This window comes from Xenopus laevis, chromosome 1S (assembly GCF_017654675.1).
Source record: "Xenopus laevis strain J_2021 chromosome 1S, Xenopus_laevis_v10.1, whole genome shotgun sequence".
NCBI classification, from domain to species: Eukaryota; Metazoa; Chordata; class Amphibia; order Anura; family Pipidae; genus Xenopus; species Xenopus laevis.
In genome coordinates, this window is record NC_054372.1 from 96,825,907 (window position 1) to 96,842,177 (window position 16,271).

At 37.6% G+C, this 16,271-nt stretch overlaps 1 protein-coding gene across 2 annotated transcripts in view; it reads right to left on the bottom strand.

The window, feature by feature from the left end:
- The window catches only part of ell.S (elongation factor RNA polymerase II S homeolog), a 68,235-nt gene that overhangs the window by 32,128 nt on the left and 19,836 nt on the right, over positions 1–16,271 (bottom strand). For both annotated transcript variants that reach the window (XM_018239533.2, NM_001096195.1), the window contains 1 exon segment: positions 5,948–5,995. In XM_018239533.2, the coding sequence (XP_018095022.1) occupies positions 5,948–5,995 (48 nt within the window).

Here is a 16,271-nt window from a genome sequence, read left to right on the forward strand (position 1 = left end):
AGACACATTGTAAAGCATCCAGAGCAGCATGATTAAAAGTGAGAATAAGATTTGCTTGTTTCAGTAATGGTTATGAGCAGAATTGCTGCAGGTCTATCATACACAGTCACACACCCATATGCTCAATAATACAAATTAGCATTCTGGCAAAACTTTCCTATCCAGTTGCATTGCCTCAGTGTACAACCCATTTAAAAAGCATACTACACTACTTTCTGGCATTAGGAAAAGCTGATTATTCAATTCATATGGAAGGATCCTGTGATTTTGTAACCATCTTTGGAAACCGTTCCAATGCTTGCATTAAAAATAAACACAAAGCACCCACTTTATTTGAAACCATTCACATGTGCAGTCCAACGCCATCAGTGTGTGTATAACAGAACTCCGAACACATGGGAACCATGCGTCATTATTCCATTCGCACATAACCATGTACTTAGAAAGAACACAAACTGAGCGGCACAGCACACAGAATAGCACAGAGCACAGTGTGAAACAGACAGCAGATGGGTGACTGGCTGCATACAGAATACACAGGCTAAAAATATTTTTGCTCATACAGATGGCACAGTGAACCCTGTTGGAAAGACACCTTATGTATAATCCTGGCGCACACAGAAAAAGCACAAAAATGTCACTTTAAAGGGGACCTGTCGCCCTAAGAAATAATTCCAAATTATTTTTTTCATGTTAGTTGAGCAAAATAAAGCTTATTTACACTACATTATTTACATTTTATTTACTTCAGTCTTGGAATTGCACAATCACAGCAAGCAGGAAGTGCTTAATGGAAAGTGAAAGTAATTGACTCCCCCACCTCTATGCCTCAGGTATAGAGGAGAGGCAGGTAATATTTAATTGACAGCTCAGATATTTAAACGCCTTTATAACAGGCAAGGAGGCTTTAATGGAAAAAACTATTTGGGTTCCATATTTAATTTGCAAACGACTTTTGTTATGCAGCTTTTTTGTGTAGGCGACAGGTCCACTTTAAGCATTTAAAATGTGACTTACATGAAGCTTAAAGCCATATTTGATATAACATGATCACATACAGTAGTAAAGCAACAAGTATTTAAAATTGTCTTTTAAAACTCCCACTGTTCTCCCCTGTGCTACCATGTGTGAAGCAAAACAATTTGCTGCAGAAATGGGTGGTAAAATCAGGGTGGGTTAAAAAGGACCATTCAGAATAGAAAGGGCAGAGATAATTTGAGCCTTCCTCACAATTACCAGAATCACTGAAAGTCATGGGTCTAACTGGAGGCAATCAGAAGGTTAGGCAAAGGGATCTGCTTTTCAGTGGTAGCACAGATATACCACAGACAAGATATCTTGTCTGCCAGTGCCCTAAAACAAGATGAAATCAGGATGGGAAGGTGGATACCAACAGGAGTAGGGAAATGACTGAGAATAAGAAAAAAAGGGAAGGATAAAAACAAAACACTAGGAAAAGAAAATGAAACAACAGGTTAGAGATGTACAGAAGAAAAGAGTGGAAGCAGACAGACATGGAACACGAGAGAAGAAAAACAGGAGAATGACATTAAGGGCACAGACACACGTGGAGATTCAGGGAGATTAGTTGCACGGCGACAAATCGCCTCTTCTTCGGGCGACCAATATCCGCGAACCGCCTTCCCACTCGGCTAGAATCAAAGCCGTCGGCAGGATGGCAATCGGTGCATTTGTTTTCGAAAGTAGCACCGAAGTTTCCTCGTGAGCCAACATCGGGTGACTTAAAATGGAAAATAAAGCGCACCGTTTACCAACCCTCCCGCGGTCAGGTGACATCGGAAAAGCAACAGAGAAATGGGTGGAAACAAATGAAGAGGGGGTGAATGCAGAATTCTGCATGCATGTTTAAAAAAAGAAATATGTGAATATAAAAAAAGAAAAAAAAAGAGAATAATAAAAAAGCCAGATGAATGCTATGCAAGAGAATGGGAGATACTGAATAGAAAAGTGAAGATGCAAGAAAAGGGGTCAGAAAAAGAGCAAAGCTGGACAAATATGAAAGAGAGCAGAACAAACAGAAGAGAAACATGAGAGAAGAAGGGGTGTATCAAAGAGAAACAGGCATTAGAAAATGGAACAGTAGAATAAACAGCATATAATGGCAGATGGAAAAAGGAACTGGCAGTATTAATACAGATTCCCCTTGGCCCATATTTTTACATAATGTTAAAAGTCAACATAGGGTTGAAAAAAGACAGAAGTAAATCAACTTCAACCCCTAAAAATGAACCCCACTGCACATTTATACACATACGTATACAGACATAACATACACTTACATATGTAACTGTGCCACCACCCTGACTGCATAGGCCTGCCCTGCCACTCAAAGCACCATTGGTATTTCCACAAACAAAAAGTGCCAAACCATTTTTTTTTTCCAACAATTTTTTATTGATTTTCCAACAAACACAAATCGAAACTCGAGAAAGCCTTACACCAGTGATATTGTCCAGTTTCCAAAGTCTAAAATACCACTTCCATACTGCAATAGTATTAAAGCAAAAATTCAACAGTTCAGCATTTGCCAGTAGTTAGATGATGTTCATCCAATCACCAACAGTGTGTGAGTAGTTTCTTGTCACTCAAAAAATTATTCAAAATCCTATTTTATCACATTAGTCAAGCAAAATGAACTTTAATTACACTATATAAATTATTTGAATTATGTTTCCTTCAGTCTGGGAATTCATAATTATAGCAAGCAGGCAGGAGCCATTTTGTGCACACTGTAATTAAGGCAAGCCTTGCATCACCTCAGAATCTGGTTTGTGCACCAGAATGGGGTACCGGATGTCCATCCCCATGCACACAATTAAACAGTGAAGAGAACTAGGGAATGTGTGGAGAGCAGTGACATCTAGGAAGTGCTGAATGTTAAGTGATTGCCTGCCTAAGGCATAGAGGAGGGCCAGACACTATTTGATTGACAGCTGAGATTTTTAAATGAGCTTACAACAGCTATGAATGCTTTAAGAAAAAACAGAAATTGGATTTCATGTTTAATTTGAAAATGATTTTTACTATACAGATTTTTGTGTTTGGGTGACAGGTCCACTTTAAACAAAAGACAGTGGATTACGCATGCTTCCTTGTGAGGAAGGCTAGTATAAGTTACATAGTTAAATGTTCAAAAGGGTCATTGGGCTATCCATACCTATATATTAACCATGGTGTCCAAACCTATAAAAAATATTGGCGGGAGTCTATTAGAACAATGGACATTGTCTCCTCTAACAGGATCCAATCTACCTTACGTTTAGTAGTGTCAATTAATAAAATGTGTTTAGTTTTCCATGCTCTAGCAAGTTTTTGGCTGCTGTCATTATCGAAATAAATAACTGAAACTGGGTTTGAGACAATTTGTGTTTTTTTTTACATAGTAAAGCTTTACATGGGTGTTTTGGGATCGATATATGAAAAACTGAGTGAATCATTTTATAGATTGTAATCCAATAGCATTGGGCCACCGGGCATTGCCACCATATAGGATACATAGTACCTTTGTGACCACAACCTCTGAAGCACCTGCAGCCTGCCCAGGGTACAAACGAGCAGGCATTAAATACTACCCAAGTAAAACTTTATAATTAATGTTCATAAGTGAAACATTTTAGAAGGATGTCTTGACATTAACCCACACTGCTTTCCAGTCAGGGCAATCTTTTATATATTGTGCCTCATAGTTGGGCCTGAGCAGTGAGCAAGAGAAAGAAATTGAAAACCTCAGCTTTAATATGTTATAAAATGGCAAATTCGAAGCAACTTTTCAACTGGTATCCGTTATTTATTTGTTACAGTTTTTGAATGATTTGCCTTCTTCTTTCAACTCTTTCCAGCTTTCAATAGGGTCACTGACCTCATCTAAAAAACAAACGCTCTGTGAGGCAAAACATGTATTCTTATTGGTACTTTGTATCACTAATCTTTCTATTCAGGCCCTCTCCTATTTATATTCCAGTGTCTCATTCAAATCAATGCATGTTTGCTAGGGTAACCAGATTGCTGAAACTGCAAACTGGAGAGCTACTGAATAACAAGTTAAATAGCTCAAAAACCACAAATAATAAAAAATGAAAAATGAGAATATCACTCTCTCTGCATCATACTAAAAAGTTAACACAAAGGCGAACAACCTCTTTAAGAGAATGAACTGTCACTTTAGATGTCAAAAAGCCTTCTGCAATCTTGGCATTCAAGACTTTAATAAGTGGTAAGCTGTATTACATTGTCAAAACATGCAAAAATAGCACAGAATTGAGATCCAATCCATCACTGCATTTCTTTGAATACAGTTGCTATGGTAGCAGCTCAAATTTTCACATAATAAAATGAAATTGGATCACATCATTTGTCCCAGTGAGTGAACTTTGAAATCAGTGATGACAGGCAGTTGCAACTGAAGTGTACGGCAGGCAGTCGGAGAGGGGAAAATAAGCCAGCAGAGCAAACACTTTGTATGCCAAGGCTGCTATGGTCTCGCTTGCAAGCTAACTATAAGGTTTGTATATCCATCACGGCACCTATAGTGTTTATAATCCTTTTACAAAAGCAAGAAGGGGTGATGACCCAGTAGACGGGGTACAACGCAAGTTATCTAAACACCTTTTTTGGCGCAAATATTTACTATTATCATCCAAAGAAAAGGTAAACGCTGCCCGTTTATTAGGTGATGTCAATTATAGCTGAAGGGCAACAGCACAGTCATATCACCTGCTTGAAAAGCTGGGCTGAAATTTGCATTCACCCTATAAAATGTGGGTCTCTGTACAAACCAAGACCAAATAAGGCAGATTTATGCAGAGAGAACACTTATGTGTATTGTAAACTAATAAACTGGAAAAGAAAAACCAACCCATATTTATAAAATTCAGTACTGTAACTACACAGTCTTTGAGTAACACCCAAATTCATGACAATTAGGGCAAGGACACACAAAGACCAAATTCACCAAGATCCGAAGTTGCGCCAGCTTCGCCGCAGGCGTAGTTTCACCATTGCTACGCAAATTCACAAAAATGCGAAGTTGCGCTCACGGTGGCGAAGTTGCGCTAACGTTACTGCGTCAGGCAAAACTAAGTTGAGCTAGCGATGCCTTATTTGCATACGGCGTGAAGTTAAAATATAATGGACGTATATGCTGCAGCAACTACATTACACTACACAAGCCAAGGAAAAGTTTAAAAAATAAAATAAAGGTGTTCTATAGCCCTACATATGTGCCCACTGTATCATTGAGTTGCCATATGTTAGGAAATGTAGGGGGGGGGGGAAGAGGGTACCCCCAAAAAAATTTGCGCTATTTTTCAGCCTATCACCCTTAAAAAAGTAAAAGACGCCAGCGTTTTTTGGGACTTAGAAAAAATTTCAGCTTTTTTTGGACAAACTCCGAAGTAAAGTCTGGCGCAAGAGGTAACGTTCAGTGGTTAGTTAGTTAAGTTTGTTAATTAGAGTACTTACGTTTCTTCGCCATAGCGTAACTTCGCCTGGCGTAAGGGTGCGAAGTAGCACTAGAGTAGGTCTTTACTTTAGTAAATTTGCCCCAAAGCGTAAGCTCCGCTGCTCTCAGCCTCCGTATTTTTGTCAGGCTAAGAGAAGCAGATCCGCTCTATGCCTCATCTGTATTGATTTTAATAAGATCCACTAGCATGCAGTCACACACAGTGAAGTGGAGGTCAGTCTGAAAATGAGAGAGGGCTGACATCCGCTCCGTGTGACTGTGCACAAGAAAAAAGAATTGCGATGGATGAAGCTGTGGCATGAAAAAAATATGCAGGCTGAGAGCAACAGAGCCTGCACTCCATGTGCTCTTGTCCTTAAAGTGGTTAACAAACTACTCCAGTCTACACCAAAGAGAGAACTGGGGAGTATATACTGTAAACTATTAATAGCTTACAAAAAAAAATACATTTAAATTCTCACTTACCCCTTGGGAGCCTTGAAATCGGATGGCTGGCTTTAGATTTAGAGATGCCTGGAATAAGAATAAGATAACATTATTGTAAATATTACTGCATGCATTAACGGTAGTCTGTAAAATTTGAATCACATATAGAAGAGTAAACCCAAACTTATTGTATCCGAAAACAAAATCTGATCCGTCTATGTATAATTATTACATGGGATATATTAATACCAGTACTTTCTTGTTTGCTAAAAACACAATATATCAGATATGTTATCTTTGAATAGTTCATAGTAGCTGGGAAGTATTAGAAAAATTTCCCTTTAACCAATCGTGCTATAGCGCTAAAGCTTTTCTAGAAAGTATTGAAAATAGGAGTTTTCGATTTGCACTTTTGTAAGTATGCCATTGACACTGCTGCTGATAATGCTGTTCCGGTCAGTGCAGAGTGACAGCTAAGTGAATGGAAGCTCATCATCTTCTCTCTGTCTGAAGGAGAAGGGCTGGCGGAGAAAAGATGAGTCTGTGCCTTCAGCCTAAAGCTGGCCATAGACACAAAGATAAAGTCTAACATAACGAAGGTTCGTACTTTTTTCAGACCATGTGTGGATCATCTTGACATTTTTTCTTACCACGGCGATCGGTCGTTTAGTCGATTGTACAGGTTAGAAGATTTCTGTCTGAAATGATAATATCTCTGCATGTATTGCCTATCTGACGATTATGATGTGTGACTGTCACTACTGTTCGTTGGACATAACTTTATTACAATTGCGGTTTGTGAATTAATGGCCACAACATCGTCTGATTTGTCATTTTTACTACTTTATTTAATCTGAATGTTGGTTGCAGGCTGAAAGATTGCAACGTATGATCGTTTGTCAGAGATGATGATGAAATCTGCACATCTATTCACTTCTATCAATGTTGCCAGTGTAGGCCCCGCACCCAATATGTACCCGCATCTTCTCTCCGTGTACAGTACTTCTGGTTCCAAGACAGAAAATCTTCAGGATTAGTGGAGTGCTGTAATTCTCCAGTCTGGCCCGCAGCCAACCCTAAGCCAGAATGGTTGGCCAAATTTCAACCCGAACCTGCCCAACTGCTTGTCAACCTATGCTTCACCATGGTTTTCAGGTCAAACCACACATTATTAGCAAGCACAATTTTGGACCTTCCCTGAATGCTAGTAATCATTACTTTATATTAAGGAAGTGGTAAAAATTGCTGCTGAGCCATGCACCAGTTCCACTACAACTGCCACTAGATGACTAACTTGTAGTCACTGGAGCCATCTGCTTTGGAGACCATCTGCTGAGAAATCCCCCTTGAAGGAAGTCTTGCAAGATTCAATGAAACCGACAGTGTGTAGAAAGTCATCCTGAAAGTACTTCATAGCTGAAAATGTCACTCCCTGAAACTTTCTAGGCAAGTGTCAAGCCACCAGTTAACCATGTTTAAGCTTTAAATAAAAAATAAAATGTTATTTTACAAGACACCTGTTAATAGTTTAGAATGCAACAAACTACAAAATGCACATAGTAATAACCAAACTAATCTCGGCATATGCAAACTATATATTAGCAGGTTACCTGGTTTCTGATCAAACTAGCTAGAATATGTGAATGTGACATGGCCTTAGATTGTAAGAGCCACAGGGCCAGGGATAAATATGAATGAATGAATCTAGTATGAATAAGTTCAAGGGGTTGTTTACCTTTTCAGTTACCTTTTAGGATGGTTTAGAGAATGATATTCTGAGACCATTTGCAATTGGTTTTCATTTTTTATTATTGTTTGGTTTTTGAGTTATTTAGCTTTTTATTCAGCGCCTCTCCAGTTTGCAAGATCAGCAATCTGGTTGCTAGGGTCCAATTTACTCTAGCAACCATGCATGGATTTGAATAAGAGACTGGAATATGAATAGGGACGGTTTAAATAGACAAGTAATTAAAAAATAGCTATTACAATACATTTGTAGCCTTACAAGTTAACTTAAAGGTGAACCAACACTTAAAACATATAAAGTCTCTCCTAAGAAAAACAGGATTGTTGAGCTTTTCATGGGGCTCATCAACATAGTACTGGATTGCAGCATATGCTAAACCAGCAAATATAAAGGCTTGTGCAAACAAATCTGTAACGGTTACTCGGGAGTACTTCCATTCCCTAATGGGCCACTTCAACCTATTAGGTTTTAAGTTTGATGGATCATGGACAGGACCAGCACAAGGAAAATAACTATGCATTTACCCCTTAAAATTTGTATCACTAGCAACAGCTACACTGTATTTTCAGACAGACTCTGAATCTGACTGAACTGAACTGTAGAATCCATTCTGGTCCAACCCTTTGCTCAACTACTGGGACATAAATTGCAGTTTCTATTTCCCATGAGTGTCTTGGCAATAAGCAGTAATATAAACAATATTAAATATAACAAAACAAGCCTGAAGCTCTTTGCCAGTGCAAATGAGAATAAAATAGAAATTTAAAAATAGTTAAGTTACAAATCTCTTCTAAATGTTGCCTGAAATGGTAGTAGTTAAGGATCATACCCTGCATCCTAAGAATTTAACTACCTGGGGACTAGAAGCCACTGGAATATCCAACAGTGGTTAAAAATTAGGCTCTTGCAACTGTTCCCATGCAGTTTTCAACACATGAAAAATAAAAACTACAAGTGATAAGGTGGCGATGCTCACATTTTGAGCTCCTATGGATTGGAAACACTTGGTATAAAGCAAAAATCTGTTTGCTAAAATTTCAAACTATAAAGAGAACTAGATAAAAATAGTGACTACACTGTGGTGTGATTGCATAATCTGCTTGTGTGTTTATATCCATATTTAGAGACAATTACAGCAGAATTTGAGCATGAGTTTGCATGGGAGTATGAGTTTTCCTCATAAAGGTAATAAAAATAATAATGATTGGTTACTGTTTCTATGTACTATATTAAAGCAGGCCATATATGTGCAGATTATAGCCTCATATCTGACAAAGAATCATACTTCACGATCTTCCAACCTGCAACTAACCATACAGATAAAGTAGTAAAAGAATAAATTAGACAATGTTCTGGCGTGACAGCAATCATACAAATAGTCGTGACAGTCGCCTATTGATATTGTTAGCCAACAGAAATCTTCTAACCTGTTCACTTGACTAAACGAGCAATCACCATGGTCCAAAAACTGGCGGGACAATCCACACATGGTCCAAAAATTGTGCAAACCTTCCATTTGTGTAACTTTGTCTATGGACGGCTTTACAGTACAAAGATGGAGTGCTGCTTCCAGTATTACCTGTTTGGTATCAGGTGCCTCTAGGTGTATGGCCCCAAAAAGCTGCCAAGGGCCTAAAAATAGTATCCACGAACACCAATGGCACATTCAATGCCGTTAAACCAGTTTTGGGTTATTTATAAGCTCATCATAGTGGTAATGTTTGGGGCCTATACAAGACCCTTTGTCAGCCTAATTGTGCAATACACAGAATACACTTAAATAGTAAGAAAAAGGCTTAGTCCCCCCCAACTGCCCACTCTTCAATAAATTCATTAATCAATCAATTCATTTTTGAATCAAGTATGAATGTGCAGCAATATATCAAAGTGATAAAACTTCCTGGTTAAACTTTTAAAACATTGCAGTTGTAGCATAAAAATTTGTAATTGTGAAAAGATACAAGTCATTTCAATGTAACATATAATTTATAATGCATGATTTGTAACAAATGTGGAATTGATCGGACAATCCTGAGACATCTCCTGGTACTACAGAAATATACAGCACTTAGCACTTTACCTGAGACACTTCATTGTACAGTTGTGCATACATACCCTGGCAGAATTTAGGATTACAATTTACAGAGAATGTGAATGATAACACAACTACAGTTTGTGTAGTGATTATGATTTAAAAAGAGTAAACAGTTGTTTGACAATAAATGGCTTCAGCCAACCGCTAACCATGAGTGAAAGAAAAGTTTGTGTTATCATTCATATTCTCTGAAATATGGTTAAAGGAAAACTATACCCCAAAATGAATACTTAAGCAACAGATAGTTTACATCAAATTGAATGACATATTAAAGAATCTTACCAAACTGGAATATATATTTACATAAATATTGCCCTTTTACATCTCTTGCCTTGAACCACCATTTTGTGACTATCTGTGCTGCCTCAGAGATCACCTGACCAGAAATACTACAACACTAACTGCAACAGGAAGAAGTGAGGAAACAAAAGGTAGAACTCTGTCTGTTAATTGGCTCATGTGACCTTACATGTGGTTTGTATGTGTGCACAGTGAATCTTACGATCTCAGGGGGCGGCCCTTATTTTTTAAAATGGCAATTTTCTATTTATCATTACCAAATGGCACATACTACTAAAAATGTATATTATTATGATAATGGTTCATTTACATGAAGCAGGGTTTTACACATGAGCTGTTTTACTCAGTATCTTTTAATAGAGACCTACATTGTTTGGGGGGTATAGTTTTCCTTTAAGAAATCATAAATTCTGCAAGGGTATGTAAACTTAGGAGCACAACTGTATGTCCCTATGCCAGTGCCTATTGGTACAGTAGCCAGAGCCAGTACAGTAAAGTACTGGCTCAAACAATTGCGTTTTACACTGCTGCTTGGTCCCAAGTACAAACTTCTGTGAAACATCCAAAGCAGGTAGCCGATCCTAAATATATTTGGCTTCATTATTTTTGATGACCCCTAATCTTAGCCAAGAGCATTTGAATGTTACGGACACAAAGGCTTAACAAGATCCAAAAAGTTAAGCTCCTGAGAAAAATGTTTGGAGACCTGGATTATTATTGTTAAAGGTCTGTTAAACATTTGGGCTACTGCAGTAAGCAAATAAAACATTTCTAACAAGAGTCATCTAAGCTAAACATTTTTAATACTGAGTAATTATATAACATAAAAAATATATATACTGCTAAATGTAGAATGAAAAACAAGCAGACAAATTTGGACAGTATCCAACACAACACACAACCTAATAAAACCTCACTATTTGTATGCTTTACTTAACAGCATTCTGAGCTTTGAACACAAGCATCAGAAAAGGTCACCCTATGTCAAAATTAAATCACAGATGGATTATGGTATTTTAATATGTTAAAAGGCAATGTTTGAGTAAAATAGAATTACCACAGTCTCTCCAGCTAAACTAGCTAATGAATGTTTCTACATATAAAGAAATAAAGAAGTTATTTATATTGCAATTTCATCTTAAAACATTGTTGATGTCATAATAAAATGTGCAAAATTTGCTACTTTAGTAATTCTCAGCACCAAGCAGGTAGCATTACAAGTTAGCTGCATGAGAACATGTAAATGCTATAGGTAATAAGACCATTTCATTTATTCCTCTAAGTATTTTCAAGATATAAAAAAAACAGAAGTTTAAAAAATAACTTAAAATAATAATAATCTTGTGTTTGAACTGCTGCGCCAATGGCTACACAGCAGCTTGTTTATATACACAATAGCAGTATTTCTGAAACAAACATGTGTTTTTACAATGAGGAGCAGCAGTAAATATATTTTCAATACCTTAAAACACATTTTTGAGGTTTACTTTACTTTTACGACTTTAAAAAGGTCTGGTTACTCACTGCGTGCACAGGAAAAAGGCAGGCAGCAACACAACGTGTAGAATTCATAGTTCAGGCAACAAATAGGCTACTGAAAGGGTAATGTCACATCTGGAGATTCGGGTAGATTTAGTCGCCTGGCGACTAATCGCCCCTTCTTTGGGGCGACTAATCTCCCCAAACTGCTTCCCCATGTCTTCCACCTGCTTCAATGAAAAAAAGCCTGCGGCATGGCACTCGCGGCGCTTCATTTTCCAAAGTCGCCCAAAGTTTGCTTGTGAGAATATTTACTGGTGACGTTGCCCTTAGCAACCAATCAGCAATTAGATATAAGGTGGCCAGACATCTGCTTTTTTAGCAAGGTCGGCAAACAAGCGGATCTCTCCCTGATATGCCCACCTTGAAGTGGAATGATCTGATCATGAGCCCTAGGGCCAAACGGTTGTATCACAACAAGCATAAAATGCTAATCCGGATCAAAGACCACATCAACAAACCGATGTGGTCCTGTATCTGATGGGATTTTTAAACCTGGCTGATCGACATCTGCCTGATTTTCAGCCAGATATTGATCAGGGTAGCCCATTGGAGGGCCCCATACACTGCCTAATAAGTGGTCAACTTAATATGTCGGCAGCTTATAGTGGCCTGTGTATGGGGACCTTTAGAAAACAAAATCAAAAATCTATTTGGTTGATTTGAGCAACATCACCAGTAATAAGTCACTCCACTTTTTACACAGCGTGATACATTAGACCCCTTTAAAGGTAACAATACACTGGCTTATACAACTTATTGGCCAACTTTTGCCAACAATACTAACAATCTGAATAACAGAAAGTTAAGAACGGTTGTGCCTCATCTGCTACCGAATTATGCGCTCACCGACATGGTGCACTAGCAGATGACACTTTCAGATACGTCCAAGTGGCAAACCTCCAAATAGCCCTAGTACAAATAGATCAGTCATGATAGTCTGTCCAGCAACTATCTGTGGGTGCATGGCCTGCCTTAGCCAAGCCTCTCAATTTAGTTTAGATGATTCTTACTGGTTAAAGAAGAGAGTATCCAAAGCCCACTCAATAAAAAACAAGCACTCTCATTGCTAGAGATCCTAAACCAGAGAAAAAGACAGACATTTAAATTCAAGCTTGGAGAAAGGCAGAACAGTAAATTAATGCAGCAAATTTTAAATTAATTTAACAATGCAACGCTGAATGCTGGTAAGCTTAGTTAACTATAATTCCAAGCAGCAGTTTGCCTCTTTTAATGGAGTTCTAAAAGCGACTTCAACCTATACAACTGTGTAGAAATCCCAAGCAGGTCTATCAACTCACTGAAATAGAACTGTTAAAAAGAATTAAAAAGTAATACAGCTTTTAAATTACAGTCTTTGCATTACCATATATTGCATTTTCCATGTGATTTCATATCTGCAGGGGTCTCATGAAAAATGGGTCCTGCCCTATGACCTTATTCCGTTTTTTTTCTTACTTGTGCACTCTAGCCACACAAATTTGCGGATTCTAATTATGTTTCTGTGCCTTTTTAAGCATTTAAATGTATGGTTACACGTCATTCTGGAATGAGGATGGTTTTGACATGCCTTGTATGGTTCTGCAGCAAACCAAAACAAACTATCCATTCATCTAACATAGGAGTCATTTCGAAAGTATCAAAAATGCTCACTCCAGCTTAGATCCAAGCTCTGGAAGATATGTAAATGTCGTTTTTGAACACAGCAAGAAAACATGGAGAGAATATAAAATCACCGATATGAAATGACAGCTCTTTTAACCAATTAACTCTGCAATCAGCAAAGATGGAAGGTGTTGCATAGATATTATGCACATTTCCTTATCCTGTGGTGCCAAAACAGGCACAAATTTACCTTTTACATCATATTCAAGACAAACCACAAGTTAAAAAAGGCATGTGCTAATCATTCAACTAGAACATTACATTTTCTTTGTGGTGCGCAAAAAAAAAAAAAAACATGCATGATGCGGGTACAAAGTGACCTAATGCAGCTTAGTTCACATTCACTTGAAGGGACTTTTTCAAATGTGGAACATTTTGGTGTAAATTCTGGTAACTTTTATAAATAGGCATACCAAAGTTTCTAAATACAGAAATGATGCCTCCCTGCAGTGATATAAATAGATTCAAATGACAAGTTTTTCCCTTTTTTGCATGATTAAAAATGTATGTTTATTAATAGGCCCCATAGGTAACATAAAATCTATGGGTGTTCCTTAAAGGAGAAGGTAAGGTTAAAACTAAGTAAGACTTATCAGAAAGGTCCACCTAAATATACCAGTAAACCCTCAAAATAATGCTGCTCTTAGTCCACTGTCAAAAGAAACACAGTATTTCTTTCCTTCTATTGTGTACACATGGGCTTCTGTATCAGACTTCCTGCCTTCAGCTTAAACCTCCAGGGTTAGGGCTTGAGCATGCTCAGTTTGATCCTCTCCCCCCCCCTTCTCTGCTGTAATCTGAGCCCAGAGCTATAAGTGAGCAGGGAGAGACGCAGGCAGGAAGTGATGTCACCAAGCTAATACTGCAGCTGCTATCCTAAACAAACAGATAGCTTCTAGAGCTTTTTACTTAGGTATGGTAAAACATTCTACAGAATGAATATAGCATTCTAGCTTGCACTATTGCAGCTAATCTATTGGCGATAAACTACCTCCGTAGATTTCCTTCTCCTTTAAGGCAAGCAACCCCTTTGATTTTTTTTTTGTATATAGTCTGCCAACCTATACAGCTACAAAAAAGTTATGTTTTTCAGAGTAATATTGACCATTTACAGGTAGGGTTGCCACCTTTTCTGAAAAATTTTACCGGCCGGTGGGGGGCAGGAACAAAAGGGGTGGTCCATGATGCAAAAGGGGTCAGAGCCACATACTGTGATGCACAAGGGGGCAGAGCAACATCGCGCAATGGCCAGAAGGCTGAAAAAAAAAAAGGTAAGTTCTGAGCAAATTGGGTGTTGCCAAGGGCTTACAAATTACCGGTTAATTTGTAATACAGGCCCAGGCCTTGGCAGGTTTTTTTTTTACAGGGATAAAACTTTCATGTTTTAAAGAAAAACTATACCCCTAAAATTAAACCTTACGCAACATAATTTATATCAAATTAAGTGGCATATTAAAGAATCTTACCAAACTGGTATATATACTTAAGTAAATATTGCCCTTTTGCATCTCTTGCCATGAACCACTATTTTGTCATGGTCTCTGTGCTGCCTCAGATCACATGACCAGAAATACTACAGCTCTAACTGGTTTATTTACATGAAGCAAGGTTTTTCATACAAGCGGTTCTTTTTGGCAATATTTTAATAGAAACCTACATTGATCAGGGGGTATAGTTTCCCTTTAAGGGGTGGTTCATCTTCAAACTGAAGCAGCCCGGGGGGGTCGCCGTCCAAGTAAACTGTTCTAAATGGATACATATAGTTGATACATTTCTTATTTTTGTCCCTGCGGAGCAGAATCTCTGGGTTTCATTGCAGGCAGCTGTTAGAAATGATACAATAGTTACTAATAATCCAGAGATGCTGCTGAGAAATGTATCAACTAATTGTTGCAAAATTGTAACAGTTTAGGGTCAGAGACGGACATTCAACTTTAAACTTATATTTTGGAAAAACAATAAAAAATGAAATGGAAAGTAAGTGGAAAAAGTCTTTATTTCTGGGGAACAATCTAAAAACAACTGAATTGAAAAAAAAAAGTGTTTGGAAGGTGAACAACTCCTTTTTTTAAAAAAAATATTTTCACTTATTGGATCGTGGGCTCTACTAGCCCACACGCCTGGTAAAGAATTTTTTTCCCCCCCATTATGTCTTGTTACAATTTGCTGAACTATCGGATACATTTCTAAGCAGCCTCAGATGAATGACAACAATAATGTACTCATTGCAGCAGTTAACTTTAGAAAAGCTCAGGACTATGATCAACTAAAGTATCAATTTAATAAGTTGGAAACGCCACCCTCCACTTACACTTCTGCTTTGAAAAGGCAAACATATAGGCCCCATGGTATTCTACATTAAAGTCAATAGGCTTCATTTATCAATAGTGGACAATTTTGTCCCTGGGAGTAACCCATGGCAAGAAAACTAATTTTTTATTTTTTTAATTTCTACCTTAACCTGGCTGAAAAAAAAAGTTAATTGTGAAATGGTTGCTATGAGTGTTTTTCCAAATGTGGCTAACACAGAGTTTCTGCCAATACGATGTGACATATGGCAGCCATGGTTCATTTAGCAAAATAGGAAGGGGTTCAATAACAAGGAAGGGACATTTATTGCAGTTTTTTTGAGAGCACCAGGGAAGTCAAAACACAGAATGTGGCATAGGCCTAAAGTTTTTTGGTTTTTTTTACCAACTCTGCAGTTCATTTCTAAAAAAAAAAAAAAAAAATTGACACCTCTAATTATGTTCAAATACACTACTTTAGTTTTATGAAGGCTAATGCTTTAGAGATATAAAAATGATGTACGATGACAACTTGAGTTCATCATTTAAGTGAAAACATGATCAAAAGTTTAAAAACAAAAAAAAAACACAGCAAGATTAAGATGCTGACTTAAACTGCAGAAAATAACTTTTTTTTTTTAAATTAAAAAGTTCCAGTCAAAGGTCATTGAGGTTTTATTTGGGTCAATGAAGCACTACCTCATCTAGGTCCTACGAGACATAAACAAA